This window comes from Passer domesticus, chromosome 28 (genome assembly GCF_036417665.1).
Source record: "Passer domesticus isolate bPasDom1 chromosome 28, bPasDom1.hap1, whole genome shotgun sequence".
NCBI lineage: Eukaryota > Metazoa > Chordata > Aves > Passeriformes > Passeridae > Passer > Passer domesticus.
The window spans coordinates 1,756,907-1,775,243 of record NC_087501.1 but is presented as its reverse complement, the minus strand read 5'-3'; the positions used below and the strand labels follow the sequence as shown (position 1 = coordinate 1,775,243).

Below are 18,337 nucleotides of genomic sequence, written 5' to 3'. Positions count from 1 at the left end.
CCCTGTGTGTCTCCCCGTGTGTCTCCCCCTGTGTGTGTCCCCCGTGTGTCCCCCTGTCCCCCTGTCCCCCCGTGTCCCCCGTGCCCAGGGGAGACTGCAGACACCCTGATGTGCCTCCGGTACTGCAAGGAGAGGGGAGCCCTGACCGTGGGCATCACCAACACCGTGGGCAGCTCCATCTCGCGCGAGACCGACTGCGGCGTGCACATCAACGCGGGCCCCGAGATCGGCGTGGCCAGCACCAAGGTGGGCCCCACAGCTCCTGCTGCCTTTGCCTTGCAGTTGATTTCATTTTGATTTCTTATTTTATTGACTTTTATTTTTGAATTTTATTTTATTTTATTTTATTTTATTTTATTTTCTTTTATTTTCTTTTATTTTCTTTTATTTTCTTTTATTTTCTTTTATTTTCTTTTCTTTTATTTTATTTTCTTTTATTTTATTTTATTTTATTTTTATTTATTAAAATTGGATATTTATTTAATTTAAATTTAAATTTGATTTAATTTTTTACTTTTTAAAATTTGATTCTATTTAATTGAATTGGATTTGATTTTTAATTTAATTTAATTTTAATTTTTATTTTATTTTTTAAATTGTAAAACTTGAGTTTTATTTTATAAATATTTTTATGTTAATTTTATATTTTTATTTTTAAAAACTGATTAAAATTTTTTTATTTTATTTTATATTATTTAATGTTAATTTTATTTTTTATTTTTAAAAACTGTTTTTAAAAAACTTATTTTTTTAATTTGATTTTTATTTAATTTAAATTATTTTTAATTTTTATTTTCTTTTTTAATTAAAAAGTGATTAAAATATTTTTGTTTTATTTTATTTGAATTTATTTTATTTTATTTTTATTTTCTTTTTTTAATTTAAAAAAATTGATTAAATTTTTTTAGTTTATTTGATTTTAATTTATTTTATTTTCTTTATTTTTATTTTATTTTTTAATTTTTAAAATTTGCTTAAATTATTTTATTTTATTTTATTTTATTTTATTTTATTTTAATTAACTAATTTTTTTAGATAAGATAAAGGAAACTTTGTCTGCATGTAACTCCCTCACTGGCTGTGCTTTACCAAAGAAAATGGGACATTAAAACTATCCTTTTAACAAATGGGGGAATGGTCTTTCACAAAATCCCACTATTTGTGTGCAGATAACAGGATTGTTCTGGCTGGGTGAGATACAGTAGAAGAGAACTTTGCTGCCTTTCACTTTGGTGAAGTGTTTCTGCATGGTGAAATCTGCTTTGGTTTAGTTAAATTTAGAGGCGAGATGATGTCAATCTGTTACATAAATCCAGCCAAAAACCACATTTGAGTTTAATAGTTCACTGGGGGATTGGATCATGGAAAATTCATGAGTCTCCTACAAGAAACTCTTGAAGGAGCTGTTTGTCCCTGTTGTTTTCACATGGCCAGCTTGGAGATAAATGCCATTTTCCCTCTGACCATGTGGGGAGTTACCAAAGCTGTGCATAGAGGAAATAAGAACTTGAGAAGTTTCTGCCCTGAGGTTGCCCAGGGCTTCTTTTGGGAATATTCTAAACAGCCCAGGCATGTTGATGTGACAGCAGAGAGCTCCCACTCCCCAGCAGCTCCTCCAGGCAGAACAAATGCAGCTTTTCTGCTTCCTCAGAGCCACCCCAGAGCAGCCACGTGGAACTTTGCTCATTGCTCAGTGCCAAAACCACTCCACACCTTGCTCTGAGCTCTGCAGCCCTTCAGGACCGGGCTGGCCCCAAGAACTTTGGTCTTGGGAGGAGCTCAGAGGGCAAACAGCAGCTGTAGTGTCCCTCAGGTGTCCCTCAGGTGTCCCTCAGGTGTCCCTCAGGTGTCCCTGTGACCTTCCTGCCCTGGTGTGACCCCTCTTGTCACCTCCAGGGATTCCCCCCAAAGGCAGGGACATCTCTTTCAGGCAGGGGAGAGGATGTTCCTAAAGAGGGGAGCTGGGAAATCACAGCTGCCTTTGTGTTCCCTGAGTGTGGCCCAAAAAAAATCCCATCCGGTTGGGATGGGGTGGGGTGGGCGTCCCCCAGACACCTCCAGGCAGTGCTCTGCTGCTCCCCGTGCTCTCAGAGTCACAAAACAGGGTTGGGCAGTCAGCAGGGCATGCAGAATATCAAATCTTGGTTGTTGTGTCTGAATTTTCTGGGCTGTGAGGAGATCCCAGGTGAGCCCAGCCTGGTGAGCCCAGCCTGGTGAGCCCAGCCTGGTGAGCCCGGCCTGGTGAGCCCAGGCTCATTTCTGCTGCTGACCTGCCTCTCTGGGCTGAGGTGGCACCTGCTGGGTGCAGCAGTGACCCTCCCTGTGCCCCCCAGGCCTACACCAGCCAGTTCGTGTCCCTGGTGATGTTTGCCCTGATGATGTGTGACGACAGGATCTCCATGCAGGAGCGGCGCAAGGAGATCATGAGGGGGCTCAAGGGGCTGCCAGGTAGGACCTGGGCCAGGGGGAGCTCAGCTGGGCTGGACCTGGGCAAAGGGAGCTCAGCTGGGCTGGATCTGGGCAGGGGGAGCTCAGCAAGGCTGGGTCTGGGCAGGGGGAGCTCAGCAAGGCTGGATCTGGGCAGGGGGAGCTCAGCAGAGCTGGATCTGGGCAGGGGAGCTCAGCTGGGCTGGGCCTGGGCAGGGGGAGCTCAGCAAGGCTGGGCCTGGGCAGGGAGAGCTCAGCTGGGCTGGACCTGGGCAGGGGGAGCTCAGCTGGGCTGAGCCTGGGCAGGGGGAGCCCAGCTGGGCTGGGCCTGGGCAGGGGGAGCTCAGCTGGGCTGAGCCTGGGCAGGGGGAGCTCAGCAGAGCTGGGTCTGGGCAGGGGGAGCTCAGCTGGGCTGGATCTGGGCAGGGGGAGCTCAGCAAGGCTGGATCTGGGCAGGGAGAGCCCAGCTGGGCTGGGTCTAGGCAGGGGGAGCCCAGCAAGGCTGGATCTGGGCAGGGGGAGCTCAGCTGGGCTGGACCTGGGCAGGGGGAGCTCAGCAAGGCTGGGTTTGGGCAGGGGGAGCTGAGCTGGGCTGAGCCTGGGCAGGGGGAGCTCAGCAGAGCTGGGTCTGGGCAGGGGGAGCTCAGCTGGGCTGGATCTGCGCAGGGAGAGCCCAGCTGGGCTGGGTCTGGGCAGAGAGGGCCCAGCAGAGCTGGATCTCAGGGCTGCTGAGCTCAGCAGGGCTGGACCTTGCAGGGAGGGTGGCAGAGCTGTCACAGTTCCTCTCAGCCACCTCCTCTCAGGTGTCTCCAGGCCAAGCTGGGCCAGCCAAGCTTTGAGCCCAGGGGTTTGCAGGTCACTGCTGGCTGGGGGTGAGCAGGGTGTGAGCACACTCAGTTGGGTTTTACCTCCCTCCAGACTTGATCAAGGAGGTGCTGAGCATGGATGATGAGATCCAGAAGCTGGCCACGGAGCTGTACCACCAGAAGTCTGTCCTCATCATGGGACGGGGCTACCACTACGCCACGTGTCTGGAGGGAGCCCTGGTATGTTCTGATTTAATAGCTCACACAAAAACACACGTGTCAAACCAAACAGGGAGCAAATCTGCTCCGTGGCTCTGGATTTTGGCCAACACGGGGTTAAATGGAGCTGGGGCTGCCCCTGCATCCCTGGCAGTGCCCAAAGCCAGGTTGGGCATTGGGGCTTGGAGAGCCTGGGGTGGTGGAACTGGGTGGGCTTCAGGCTCTCTTCCAACCCAAACTGTGCCATGGTTACAAATACCTAAAATTACACATTTAAAATTTAAAATTTGGGTAATTGCAAATACCTAAAATCACACATTTAAAATTTAAAATTTAGGTAATTAGTATTACCTAAAATTACAAATACCTAAAATTACAAATTTAAAATTTAAGTAATTACTATTACCTAAAATTACAAATACCTAAAATTACAAATACTTAAAATTACAAATTTAAAATTTAAGTAATTACTATTACCTAAAATTACAAATACCTAAAATTACAAATACTTAAAATTACAAATTTAAAATTTAAGTAATTACTATTACCTAGAATTACCAATACCTAGAAGTCACTGTCAGATTCCCACACCCCAGCCTGCCGTGGGGTGCACGGTGTATTTTCCATTTCCTGGGAATGCTTTCCTGGACATTTAGCACCCTCACCAATACAAAACTCAGCGTGCACTTTCCAAACCCCTGCACTGCAGTTTTTACACTGGAGGCCATTCCTGTTCCATTGCTGTCCCCACTGCCATGCAGAGGTGTCCTCAAACTTTGCCCTGCCAGCCTGGGGGTGGCTCAGGGCACGTTCTGAGGGCTCTGGTGGCACAGCTGGAAGCCACAGCTGGAAGCCACAGCTGGAAGCCACAGCTGGCTGCAAACAGCCCAGCCCAGGGGCTCTGCTTGGATCTGGCCTTGTGTTCTGCCTCACCTACACCTGAGAAGGGCTGAGCTTTCCAAAGTGCAGGAATTCAGGAATTCAGCTGGGCTGGGTCTGAGCAGGGAGAGGTCAGCAAGGCTGGATCTGGGCAGGGGGAGCCTAGCAGAGCTGGATCTGGGCAAAGGGAGGTTAAAAACCACAACAAGGTGGCTCAAAGTGTAATGAATTCTTTTCCCCCCACTGCAGAAAATCAAAGAAATCACCTACATGCACTCGGAGGGGATCCTGGCTGGGGAGCTGAAGCACGGCCCCCTGGCCCTGGTGGACAAGCTGATGCCTGTGATCATGATCATCATGAGAGACCACACCTATGCCAAGTGCCAGAACGCCCTGCAGCAGGTCATTGCACGCCAGGTGAGGGCTGGGGGCTGCAGGGCTGCTGATTCTGAGAGCAAAGTCACTCACAGCCCCCCAGAGTGCTCAGCTGGCTGTCACTGCCCCCCTGTGAGCTCCCTGAGCACTGTGCCCATTTCACAGCAGTCCTCGCAGCAATTGCAGGAGTCTGTTTAACTTTTAAATCCCCTCAGGGGATGTGAAGCTGTTTGATTCTAATTTAAGTAATAAATTTTGCCCCTGGGAAAATTTATTACAGCAGTGAGGGAGGAACCCCCCAGGTGTGCTGCCCTTCAGCCCTCCCCTGTGTTGCAGGGCCGGCCTGTGGTGATTTGTGACAAGGAGGACATCGAGACCATCAAGAACAACAAAAGGACAATCAAAGTGCCCCACTCGGTGGATTGCCTGCAGGGCATCCTGAGCGTCATCCCCCTGCAGCTGCTGGCCTTCCACCTGGCCGTGCTCAGGGGCTACGATGTGAGTACAGCACGCCTGTGTCACCCCCCTGTGTCACCCCCCTGTGTCACCCCTGTGTCACCCCCGTGTCACACCCTGTGTCACACCCTGAGTACAGCATCCCTGCCTGTGTCACACACCCTGCCTGTGTCACACATCCCTGCCTGTCACACCCCCTGTGTCACACATCTCTGCCTGTCACACCCCTGCCTGTCACACACCCTGAGTACAGCACCCCTGCCTGTCACACCTTCTGTGTCACACACCCCTGCCTGTGTCACAGCCCCTGTGTCACAGCCCCTGTGTCTCACCCCCTGTGTCACAGCCCCTGTGTCACAGCCCCTGTGTCACACCCCCTGCCTGTGTCACACCCCCTGTGTCACCCCCCTGTGTCACCCCCCTGTGTCACCCCTGTGTCACCCCCATGTCACACAGCCTGGGTACAGCACCCCTGTGTCACCCCCGTGTCACACCCTGTGTCACACCCTGAGTACAGCATCCCTGCCTGTGTCACACACCCTGCCTGTGTCACACATCCCTGCCTGTCACACCCCCTGTGTCACACATCTCTGCCTGTCACACCCCTGCCTGTCACACACCCTGAGTACAGCACCCCTGCCTGTCACACCTTCTGTGTCACACACCCCTGCCTGTGTCACACCCCTGTGTCACAGCCCCTGTGTCACACCCCCTGTGTCACCCCCCTGTGTCACCCCTGTGTCACCCCTGTGTCACACAGCCTGGGTACAGCACCCCTGTGTCACCCCCGTGTCACACCCTGTGTCACACCCTGAGTACAGCATCCCTGCCTGTGTCACACACCCTGCCTGTGTCACACACCCTGCCTGTGTCACACATCCCTGCCTGTCACACCCCCTGTGTCACACCCCCTGCCTGTGTCACACCCTGTGTCACAGCCCCTGTGTCACACCCTGTGTCACACACCCCTGCCTGTGTCACAGCCCCTGTGTCACACCCTGTGTCACACACCCCTGCCTGTGTCACAGCCCCTGTGTCACAGCCCCTGTGTCACAGCCCCTGTGTCACACCCTGTGTCACACCCCCTGCCTGTGTCACAGCCCCTGTGTCACACCCCCTGCCTGTGTCACACCCTGTGTCACACCCCCTGCCTGTGTCACACCCTGTGTCACACCCCCTGCCTGTCACATCCCGTGTCACACCCCCTGCCTGTGTCACACCCCCTGTGTCACACCCCCTGTGTCACACCCCCTGTCCCACCCCCTGGGGCTGCTGCGGGGCTGGGGCTGCTCTGTGCCGCTGCTTGAGCTGCTGCAGGGCTGCAGGGAGCCATGCAGGGCTGCAGGGAGCCATGCAGGGCTGCAGAGGCCCGTGTGCCCGTGTGCCAGGGGCAGGCAGGGCTGCAGGGCAGCTGAGGGGAGGGTGGCAACCCTCGGAGGTGTTTGGCAACAGTTTGGTGTGAGCTCTTTGGGGAGCAGTTTGGTGTTAACTCTTTGGGGAGCAGTTTGGTGTTAACTCTTTGGGGAGCAGTTTGGTGTGAGCTCTTTGGGGAGCAGTTTGGTGTTAACTCTTTGGGGAGCAGTTTGGTGTTAACTCTTTGGGGAGCAGTTTGGTGTGAGCTCTTTGGGGAGCAGTTTGGTGTGAGCTCTTTGAGCAGTTTGGTGTGAGCTCTTTGGGGAGCAGTTTGGTGTGAGCTCTTTGGGGAGCAGTTTGGTGTTAACTCTTTGGGGAGCAGTTTGGTGTTAACTCTTTGGGGAGCAGTTTGGTGTGAGCTCTTTGGGGAGCAGTTTGGTGTGAGCTCTCTGATGGGCAGTTTGGTGTGAGCTCTGATCTTTGTGCAGGCACCAGCCCCTGGCTGTCAGCAGTGACCTCTGGGCACAGCCTGGACTAAAGCTCTGACCCAGGAGATGCAGCAAGCAGGGTTGTAGACATTTTTTTATACATTAATTGGCCTAAAGGGTGAGAATTTGCTGGATTGTTTTCAGTTGGAAGGCAGAGCAGACGTTGCACAGGTTACAAAGTGATACACAAGCCAAGCCAGGGTGTGAATACTCACCAGCCTGTTCTTTCTCCTCCCTCTCTGCAGGTTGATTTCCCAAGAAATCTGGCCAAGTCCGTAACTGTAGAGTGAAAGATCATCTGAATCATAGGGGCAAAGGGGAATTAAATGAAAGACTTTTTTTGGTACCAAAATAACTCGATTTTAAAGCCCCCTAGGTAAATCTTATTTTGGTAAATCGTTGTTTGTGTACAAGATCACCATAATTCCATTGCATTAGTGATTGTCCAGTTGATTCCACGTGCTACATCAATAGCTCTGGATTTTTTTTTTGATCAATACTTCCATGAAAGATGTTAAATGGTTTTCCTTAAAGGTTGCTGAGTCCTCTAGGTGAGGGGTTCCTCTGAGCTGGTGTCATTGTCCCTTCCCCGACGTGGCTCAGCCCAGTCTCTGCTGGGGAAGCTCTGAAGGAATTCCCAGTGCCCTGTGGTGCTCTCAGGCAGTGAAGCAGGACACCAGGACACACCACTGGAACAAGAGCTGGCACTGCTCACGCCTGGGCAGGAATTTTAGCAGTGAAGGAAGCTGCAGGCAAGCCTTGGGGTGCACCCCTGCCTCAGGAGCAGGAGGGAACTCAGCTGGCACAGCCTGCCAGGGAGGTGATGCTGCTCCAGGGGGGTTTATCCATGCCAAATCCAGAGCAAGTGACAATCTCCTGGCCATGGTGGCCACGGGACCTGGCTCTGAGCTGCTGCTGCTGCTGCTTGGGGCTGTGAAAACAAGAGGAGCTTTTCCTGTGCTGAGGATTTGCCCTGGAACTGAGGGGCACTGAGAGCACCTGGGGGTGACACACCTGGCTGTGACACACCTGGGGGTGACACACCTGGGGGTGACACACCTGAGTGACCCAGCTCTGTGCAACACCTGAAAGGGATAAAAAGGCTCCATAAACACAACAGAAACAACCTTTGAAAATTGCCTTGGTAATAAAGAAATTGCCTAAAGAAATTACCTTGGCCATATTTCTGTAACAAGGTTGAAGAGAATCAGAAATGACACAGAAAATAACACCTTCAGGACTGAAAACCTGACTTTTTCAGAGTCATCCAGGGGCAGTTATTATGCATTTCCTAATGTGGAAAGGTGAATTTCCTCCCATCTTGCTGGGTTTTGAATTGGCTTTCCACAGGCACTGTCAAACCTGCTGGTGACTGTTCCAGGGGATTTACTGCCCCTGAAAAATGGCTTTAGCAAATTGAGGAGTGCCCAGTTCCCCTGGCACAGGGGAATATTCCAAAGACTCTGTGGCAATTCTGCTTGGTCTAAACCCACAGGGACTCCTTCAGTTCAGTTCAGTGCCAGCAAAGGCTCAGATGATGAGACTGAAATGAAACGAAAAATGAAATGAAATGGAATGAAATGAAATGAAATGGAATGAAATGCTGGGTGCCTGGAAAAGCTTCTCCAAGGCAGTGCATGTGTTTATTAACCTGTCACAGCTGTTGATTTGGGAACACACCGTGCTGCCAGTGTCTGTTGAAGAACAAAGTGGTAAATTCTGCATTTTGCTTCAGCACGAGCTGTGTGTGAGGCACTGCCCTGGCACAGCTGTGCCTAAACACCACCTGTACCCCCTCCCTGCTTCCCTGGAGGAGGAGAATTGAGGAAAAAACCAAGGATTTTGCAATCACAGGTGGGAGGGAGGTGCTCTTCCTCCTCCTCCTCCTCCTCAGCTTGCTTCAGAGCCCCTGCAGGGCTGGGTCTGTGCAGTGCCCCATCCTTTGCTCTCAGAACAGCATCTGTTAATTAATATTAGTCAATAATCCCCTTGAGGGGGTGCTTCAAGGCCCTTTTCCTCCCCCTGCAGCCAGCCCTGCTTTCCTGCTGCCTGGCACAGAGCAGGGGGCAGTGGCAGCGTGCCAGTGGCACACCTTGCTGGGAGCTGCCTGCAAACAGGACCAAAGAGCTGAGCTGGCAGTGCCCAGGGGGGTGTGCTGAGCTCCCTGGCAGTGCCCTGTGCCACACCAAGCCCTGCCCCTGCAGCTGGGGGCACGGATGGCTCCTGGCACAGGCGGTGCCCCCTCCTCTGCTGCCAAACCCAAAGGGGGATGCTGTGGGCTCAGCCCCTCAAGGATGCTCTGCAGCACATTTTTAGGGAGAATTGCCCTGCTGGGCACGGCAGGGAGCTCGTTGGCATCTCCTGGTGGTTGTTGTTGCCATGCAGTGTGAAGTGGGGATGCACACAGGACTCTGCTGGCTCTCCTTACCTCATTCTGTCCCCGTGTTGCATTTCTGAGCAGATGATGTTTCTCTTTCCCCTGGGAAGCTTTTAGGATGTCTCGTGGTATTTATTAACAGCCAGTCAGTCTTCTGCTCTCCCAAATGAATGTTTTGCTTACTGAGCCAGTGAAATTCTCTCCTTCCTCACTGAGGTGTTGCAAAATTCAGTAGCTCTGTCTCTAAAATTGAGCCACAGGTAAATACAAAGGGAGGCCTTTGCCACCTGGACCAGCAGCTCCTCCCGTGGCCACAGCTTATTTTGGTGTGAGTAGCTCTGCCCCTCACCTGCAGAAGCTCCTGGAGGGTTTTAATTCCCAAAAAAAAAGCAGAGAGCTCCCAGCCCAGCACACCTTTCTGCCCAGTTCCACACTCACTCAAACTGAGCTGCACGTGGAGTTTGCTGCAGCCAGAAAGGTTTTGTATCCCCCTGGCTCTGCTGCAGAAGGGCTGGGGGCAGCTTTTCCCCCCAGATTTCTCACAGCCAGCACTCTGTGCAGAGCCCATCAGTGCCTGGGGCTGTCCCTGGGCAGGGCCATCTCCAAAACCACCCCCCAGAGCCTTTCCCAGCCTCCTGGCACGAGCAGAACCCTCAGCCTGAGCCTTAAGCCCAGCCCAAAGCCTCTGGGGGCACAAATGACACACAGCAGAGCAGAGCTGGGCCTGTCCCCTCCCTGGCTGTCCCTGGTGCCACAAGCAGGTGCCTGGTGGATGGATGGAGGGAGGGAGGGGCTGGAATTAAGTAGCTCAAGTAGCAGGTCAGTGTTTAGCTGTGGCTAATTTTAGATCCTACCTGAATGTACCAAACTTGCCTCAAAGCATGGAGTCCCCTCCTCTTCACCAGGACAGGAAGAAGAAGAAGAAACAAAAATATTTGGGTTGGCAAAAAAAAAAAAAAAAAGAAAAAAAAAAAGAAAGAAAACTTCTTTGCCTTCAATTCAGTTTCTGTAAATAGACATTTGAGTGGCAAACCCACATTTCCCCTGTGTAGATGCTCTGTGCTGTACATATCCAGCTGGCTGGGCTTGTGGGGACCAGACTGCACCGTGTTTGTTGTGTGCTGTAGCAGGAGCTGTCTTCTTTCTGTCTGTAGTGTTCATCATTCGGGTTTTGTCTCTTTGCTTACTTTTTTTTGTATCTCACCCTTTGAATAAAATCAAGTGCCCTACATTAACCAACCGGAATTCCTGGTCTTTAGTTAAATCCATTGAGGACAGGTGACCCCTGGGGCTGGGTGGGCAAAGCAGAAAACTCAGGGATGAACTCAGCCCTGTCCTGCCCAGTGAGGCTGTTCTGGGGCAGAGATTCTGCATTTCATCTCTCATATTTCACTGCCCTGTCCTAAATGGGCTTTTTCCCACTTTAACAAGAGATCCCCCTAAGGCAGAGCTGTTCCTGTACCTTAATTATTACTGAATGATTATTGAATGATCACTGAGAGAGCACAGCCCACCCCTGGCCGTGCTCAGGGAGTGTCACCCACCTTCCCCAGCTCCTGGAGGGGCCCTGGCTGGGCTGGGACCCCCAGGGTCAGGTCAGAGCAGGGAGCTCAGGGCTAAAACACACCTGGCTGCTTTTGTCAGGGAATAAAACCCTGGAATTCCACCCCTGGATTTCCTCTCTTGGAATTTCCACCCCTGGATTTCCACCCCTGGAATTTCAACCCTGAATTTCAACCCTGAATTTCCACCCCTGGATTTCTACCACTGGAATTCCATCCCTGGATTTCCACACCAATAATTTCCACCCCTGGAATTCCACCCCTGGATTTCCACCCCAATAATTTCCACCCCTGGAATTCCACCCCTGGAATTCCACCCCTGGATTTCCACCCCTGGAATTTCCACCCTGGATTTCCACCGCAATAATTTCCACCCCTGGAATTCCACCCCTGGAATTCCACCCAGGAATTTCCACCCCTGGATTTCCATCCCTGGATTTCCACCCCAGGAATTCCACCCTGCATTTCCACCCCTGGAATTCCATCCCTGGAATTCCACCCCAGGAATTTCCACCCCTGGAATTTTCCCTCTGGATTTCCACCCGCTGTTCCTCACGGGTTCATTTCCTCGGGGATGTCCAGGGGAGCAGCCCCAGCTGCAGTTTATTCCCAGCAAAGGCAGCAGTTGTTGTTTTTGGGGCCCCCTGTCCCGTTTGCAGGTGGAGCTGCTCTTGTTCCCTTTTGCAGGTGGAGCTGCTCTTGTTCCCTTTTGCAGGTGGATCGCATCGCTGCCTCCAGAGACTGAGCCCGGCCCTGCCCCGGAGCTGCCGGAGGAGGGAGCGGAGCCAGCGGTGAGCGGGGCAGCCCCTCCTGCCCGGGGCACCGGCCGGGGTGGCACCATCCCCAGGGTGACACCAGCCAGGGGGTGACATCAGCCAGGGGGTGGCACTGGCACTGGGGTGACACCAGCCCTGATGTGACACTGGCACTGAGGTGATGCCATCCCAGGGGTGACACCATCCCCGGGGTGACACTGGGGTGACACCATCCCCGGGGTGACACTGGGGTGACACCATCCCCGGGGTGACACTGGCACTGAGGTGACACCATCCCCAGGGTGACACCAGCCCTGCAGTGACACCGTCCCAGGGGTGACACTGGCACTGAGGTGATGCCATCCCAAGGCTGGCACCATCCCAAGAGTGGCACCATCCCAGGGTGACACTGGCATTGAGGTGATGCCATCCCAAGGGTGGCACTATCCCCAGGGGTGACACCATCCCCAGGGTGACACCAGCCCTGCAGTGACACCGTCCCAGGGGTGACACTGGCACTGAGGTGATGCCACCCCAAGGGTGGCATTATCCTAAGGGTGACACCATCCCCAGGGTGACACCATCCCAGGGGTGACACCAGCCCTATAATGGCACCATCCCAGGGGTGACACTGGCATTGAGGTGATGCCATCCCAAGGGTGGCACCATCCCAAGAGTGACACCATCCCCAGGGTGACACCAGCCCTGCAGTGACACCGTCCCAGGGGTGACACTGGCATTGAGGTGATGCCATCCCAAGGGTGGCATTATCCTAAGGGTGACACCATCCCCAGGGTGGCACCATCCCAGGGATGACACCAGCCCTATAGTGGCACCATCCCAGGGGTGACACTGGCATTGAGGTGATGCCATCCCAAGGGTGGCATTATCCTAAGGGTGACACCATCCCAGGGGTGACACCTGCCCTGTAGTGGCACCATCCCAGGGTGACATTGGCACTGAGGTGATGCCATCCCAGGGGTGGCACCGGCTCAGGCCCCCCCTGAGCCCCCATTCTCTGCTCCCCAACCCCCTAAATGTGAGTGTTGAGCACTGAACAAAGCCCAGAGCCACCCTGGGCAGGTGACACAAATTGGGGGGTGGCACAAATTGGGGGGAGGTGACACCCCCAGAGGTCACTGCTCGCTCTTTGTGTTTTTCCTGGAGTTCTCTCCTCTGTAGTTTTAAGCAATAAAAGTCTGCAGGGATTCTCTTTATTAAAAACCACTTAAATAAAGAATCTGAAAAGTTCTGACAATCTGCTTCAGACTTTCAGCCACTGTCTGCATCCAGGATGATTTATTTTTATTTTATTTTTGTTACAAGTTATTTTATAGCTGTTTCTGACGTGAAAAGATGCATTACCCACTGAGAGGATGCTCTGTTCCCCTGGCATTTCCATCAGCCCCACACAAACCCTTATGTCTGACTCACATTTGGGCCTTTCTCTGCCAAATTTGGGGAAAAAAAAAGCAATTTCTTTCCCTGGCAGAAGCTTGGTTATTCCTGGTGGTGGCTGTGCCCTGTTAAAGGTTTTTAACAGTTTGTGTGAAATCCATTCTGGGAGGAATGGACACTTCAGGCTCTGCCAGGCCCCAAAAAATCAGTTTTTGTGTCAGGAGTGCTCTGGGTTTTGGGAGGAAAACCATCAAGTCTGAGTCCCCAGCACCAGTCTGTGAAAATCAGTGAAAATCAATGAAAATCAGTGAAAGTCTGTGAAAATATGTGAAAATCAGTGAAAAATCAGTGAAAATCAGTGAAAATCAATGAAAACCAGTGAAAATCTGTGAAAATCAGTGAATCGGTGACAAATCAGTGAAAATCTGTGGAAATCAGTGAAAATCAGTGAAAAATCTGTTAAAATCGGTGAAAATCAGTGAAAAGCTGTGAAAATCAATGAAAATCAATGAAAATCAGTGAAAATATGTGACAATATGTGAAAATCAGTGGAAATCAATGAAAATCTGTGAAAATCAGTGAAAAAAAATCTGTGAAAAATCAGTGAAAATCAGTGAAAATTGGTGAAAATATGTGAAAATCAATGAAAATCGGTGAAAATCAGTGAAAATCAGTGAAAATTCCGTGCCCAGGGTTTGCCTCAGCTCAGCAAGGAACGCTCAGAGCCCACAGGAGCTTTGTGTAGTTCTTTAATAATAACATCAAGGCCAGCAATCAAGAGTAATGACTGGATTTAACAGAGGACACAATTAACATGCAACACACAGGGGGTGAAACATCCCTGCACAGCCCCCCTCTGCTCCCCCTGCCCCTCAAAGCTTCCCAAAATCACCCCAAAACCTGCCAGAGCCCCCAAAAGCATGGAAAATAAAATAAAATAAAGCAAAATAAACCAGAGGCTGGAGCTCAGAGCCCTTGGAGGCTGCCAGGCCCTGGCAGAGCTGGGAGGAAGGGGAGAAAAGGCATTTTTGGGGGGATATTTCACCCAGGGCGGGCAGGGGGAGGTCACACAGGGTACAGAGGGCACCACAGGGGTGCTGCAGCTCTTCGACCTCATTTACATGGCATTAATTAATTCATTAATTGGCCGGGGCAGCCGGCTGGGATCTAGGAACAAGCAAGGTTTCACTCCCAGGCTTTTGTGGAGTCCCAAAATTCATCTTTGGGGTGCGGCACAGAGGGAGTGGGGCTTGGAGAGGCACCTGAGGGACTTTTGGGAGCCGTTCTGGAGCCAGATTTAGGCTGGTCCTAAATCACAAACCCCCAGAAGGGCTTGGTTGGGTTGGGAGGGGGCTTAAATCCCAGCCAGTGCCACCCTGCCATGCCAGGGACACTTGGGGGCACTCCCGGGGGTCCAGCTGCTCTGGGAATCCCATCCCAGCCCCTCCCCATCCTCACAGGGGAGAATTCCTCCCCAAATTCAAACCAGGGATAAAATTCCCCCCCCAGACAGGCTCTGGTTTTTGTGGGAACATCACCAAAGCCCATCCTGGGCAGAATTATGGTTTTTTTTTAATCCAAATCCCACCCAAAATGGGCTGGGAGCTGCCCCAGTTAATGCCATGTAAAACAGGTGCTCGTCACTACAGGAAATATTTGTACATTTATAAAAAAAAAAAAAAAAGCAATACAACCATAAAGAAAAAAAAAATACAACAAGCACAGCTTGATACGATAACATGCCATGAAATGTCATTGGCTTTAGAATAATTTACTACAACTTGAAAAATGTTCTTTTATCCACAAGGGATAGGAAATGCTTCCATCTAACATATGGTAAGCATGCAGCAACAATATGTACAACAACAAATTTGGAGCTCGTTTTTTATTTTTAAGCTGGATGATTACAAAGGGAGCATTTGAAAATTCTGATTTTTTTTTTTTTTCCCCCTAGCCTGATCTAGGCTTTATTTTGCTTCTTTAAATCTGCAGGGTTTGGGGTTTTTTTCCTTAGTTTGGGGAGAATGAGAATTTCTCTGTACATCTGCAAAAACGTCATGGACAATACACTGCTTTTATTTTGTCCCCCAGCAGGAGGTTTATTGCTAATTAGCCAATTAACCAACTTATTGGCTAACTGACACCTGAAAAAAGAAAATCCTCAAAGCTGTCTTGTGGAAAATCCATTTCCTCCCCAAAGGTTTCTGAGATGCTGAGGATCTGCCGGGGCCGTGGGTCCCGTGCTGCACTGGGCCAGCTTTCACCCCTTCCGTGGAAACAGATCACAGCAGAGCCAACCGGACAAAACCAGAGCAAACCTGACCAAACCAGATCAGACCAGAGCAAACCTGACCAAACCTGACCAAACCTGACCAAACCAGGGCAAACCAGAGCCAACCAGACAAAACCAGATCAGACCAGAGCAAACCAGAGCCAACCAGAGCCAACCAGCCCAAAGCAAACCAGATCAAACCCAACCAGACCAAACCAAACCCAACTCAACCAAATCAATCCAGACCAAATCACACCAAACCAAACTGAACCAACCAAACCAGACCATACCAGGCCCGACCAAACCAACCAAACCCAACCAGACCAAACCAACCAAACCAACCAAACATCACCAAACCAAGCCAACCAAGACCAAGACCAACCAAACCAAACCAAACCCAACCAAACCAAACCAACCAAGACCAACCAAACCAAACCAACCCAACCAAGACCAACCCAACCAAACCAAACCCAACCAAACCAAACCAGACCATACCAGACCCTACCAAACCAACCAAACCCAACCAAACCAAGCCAACCAAGACCAAGCCAACCAAACCAAACCAACCAAGACCAACCAAACCAAGCCAAGCCAAGCCAAGCCAAGCCAAGCCAAGCCAAGCCAAGCCAAGCCAGGAGCTCTTTTCCTGACCAGATCCCGTCCACCCACGAGGGACCCCCCCAGCTCGAGGGGGGCTCACGCTGCCCCTGCCCCCCTGGGAGCAGTGGGGCTGGAGCTGGTGCAGCTGGGCTGGGGGGCAGGGGGGGCTGGGGGGGGGCTGCTCCGTGCTGCCCGCAGCCAGAACAGGGGACAGGGACAAAGGGACCAAGGGACAAAGGGACAAAGGGACAAAGGGAGCCCTGCTGCAGCCAGGACAGGGGGCTCAGCCCAGCTCAGCCCCTGCAGTCCCAGCTCCTCAGCACCTCAGGGTTTGTCCCACCAAGGGCAGGGGGAGGGAGGGAGGGAGGGGTCCCCTGCTCCCCTTGCCCCGGGCAGGTCTCCACTGAGTCTCTTTCCTCCATTCCCTTTCCTCCTTGAGATCTTATTTTTTCTTTTTTTTCCCCCACTTTGTTTTTCTAGAAAAGCTAGAACTGCTATTTCCAAAAGCAGCACTCAGCAAAGCATTTCTTTACCTGGTAAAAAACCACAAGGGGGTGAGAACCCTTTGCTGTGACAGCAGTGCAGCTCCAGAGGTGGGTTTGTCTCCTGGGAGATTTGTGAGAACTGGAGGGGCTCGGGGGGCTCTGGGGGGCTCTGGGGGGGCTCTGGGGGGCTCTGGGGGGCTCTGGGGGGCTCTGGGGGCTCTGGGGCTGGGCTGCAGGAGGCAGGGGGTGCCCTGGGGGTGCTGGGGTCCCCTGAAGGGGAGGAGGAAGCAGGAGAAATGCAGCCAGTGCATTTCTTGGCAGGCTGATTCCCGTCTGGCCGGCCCCAGGGGGGTTTGCCTCGGTCCCTGCTGCTGAGAGCTGGCAAGGGTGGGCAGGGACACTGGCTCTTCTTCACTCGGGGCTGGGGAGGCAGCTGCTGCTTGTTCAGGGAAGGAAAACAAAACAAAACAAAAATCCAAAAAAAACCCCCAAAACTCCAAAACCCCCCAAAACCCCCAAAATAAAACAAAAAAAAAAAAAACCCCAAAAAACCAAAACAAAATAAAACCAACCAAAAAAACCCACCCAAAATATCCATGTGGAAACATTTTTAAGGCGAAAAAATTCAATTTACAGACAGACAGGGAGGCATCAGTGGAACCTTTTCAGCAACAAGGAGCCCCAGCAGAGCGGATCTGGGGATCCCCAGCCCCCAAACCCCTCTGGGTGGCACTCAGAGCCCTTCCCTTGGGTGGGGAGCAGCACTGACCCACACTGCAGCACGTGGGGGACGGACAGACGGACAGAGCCCCCTCTGCTGCCCACAGCTGTGCCAGCCTCAGCGGTGCTGGGGCTCCTGGTGCCCCCGGGCTGGGTGTGCCCGTGCCCAGGGGTGGTTTTGGGGTTTCCCTGCGCTCTGATTTCCTGATCCCACCCTCGCTGGGAGGTGGCACCGCCTTCCCTGCTGGGGCTCCCGTGGGAGGGAAGGGTGCCTGGCACCACCTGGGCCACCCCAGGGGCTGCTGGGCCCAGGGGCAGGTGAGCCAGGTGTGCCCAGGTGTGCCCAGGTGTGCCCAGGTGTTCAGGTGTGCCCAGGTACACACGGGTGTGTCCAGGTGAGCCAGGTGTGCCCAGGTGCAGCCATGCCAGGTGCTCAGGTGCTCCCAGGTGTGCCAGGCGTGGCCAGGAGTGTCCAGGTCTGCCAGGTGTCCAGGCGTTCCCAGGTGCCCAGGTTTGCACAGGTGTGCCCCCGTGTCCAGATGTGCCAGGCGCTCAGATGTTCCCAGGCGTGCCAGATGTTCCCAGGTGTTCTCGGGTGTGCCAGATGGTCCCAGGTGTGCCCAGGTGTGCCCAGGTGTGCCAGGCAGCTGGCCGGGGTCCCGCACTGCTGGCAGCCCTGCCCTGCCATGCCGTGCCATGCTGTGCCATGCTGTGCCCAGGACCCTCCCTGTCCCCCGTGCCCTTCCTGCAGGGCGTTCCCACGGTGGCACTGGGCACACAGCTGGCACAGGGCACACACAGCTGGCACAGCTGGCACAGCTGGCACGGCCGGAGCTCCCCGAGTTCCTGGCACTGATGCTCGGGGGGGGTGTGTGGGGGGGACGAGAGGGGGGAGGAGGTTCCAGAAGGGGCCGGGGGGAGCTGCTGCCACCCCGGGCGGGGCTGGGGTCCCCCAGCCGGGGGGGGGTCCGGCAGTGCTGGGAGAGCCCCGGGAGGGGCGGGGGGACCCCTCAGGCCGTGGGGCGGGGGGGGGGGCCGGGACGGGGGGGGCGCCCGGCCCGGGGGGGGGGCCTGGGGCGGGGGGGGCAGCGGGGGCAGCGTGGAGGAGGGGGAGGGGGCGTGGGGGGAGCTGGGGGGAGGGGGGGTGTAGATGGGGGCGGGGGGG

General features: G+C 52.9%; 2 protein-coding genes across 3 annotated transcripts in view; one reads left to right on the top strand and one right to left on the bottom strand.

Moving 5' to 3' along the window:
* Positions 1-10,363, top strand: part of GFPT1 (glutamine--fructose-6-phosphate transaminase 1) — a 30,704-nt gene extending 20,341 nt beyond the window's left edge. For both annotated transcript variants that reach the window (XM_064400200.1, XM_064400198.1), the window contains 6 exons: positions 89-246; positions 2,334-2,448; positions 3,346-3,473; positions 4,581-4,748; positions 5,043-5,204; positions 7,249-10,363. In XM_064400200.1, coding sequence (XP_064256270.1) covers positions 89-246; positions 2,334-2,448; positions 3,346-3,473; positions 4,581-4,748; positions 5,043-5,204; positions 7,249-7,293 — 776 coding nt within the window. In that variant the 3' untranslated portion in view covers positions 7,294-10,363. The remainder of the gene's footprint in view (positions 1-88; positions 247-2,333; positions 2,449-3,345; positions 3,474-4,580; positions 4,749-5,042; positions 5,205-7,248) is intronic.
* Positions 10,364-14,825: 4,462 nt separating this feature from the next.
* ANTXR1 (ANTXR cell adhesion molecule 1) overlaps positions 14,826-18,337 on the bottom strand; it is a 65,998-nt gene continuing 62,486 nt past the window's right edge. The window contains 1 exon segment of the mRNA XM_064400386.1: positions 14,826-18,336. Within this exon segment, the coding sequence (XP_064256456.1) occupies positions 17,725-18,336 (612 nt within the window). The 3' untranslated portion in view covers positions 14,826-17,724.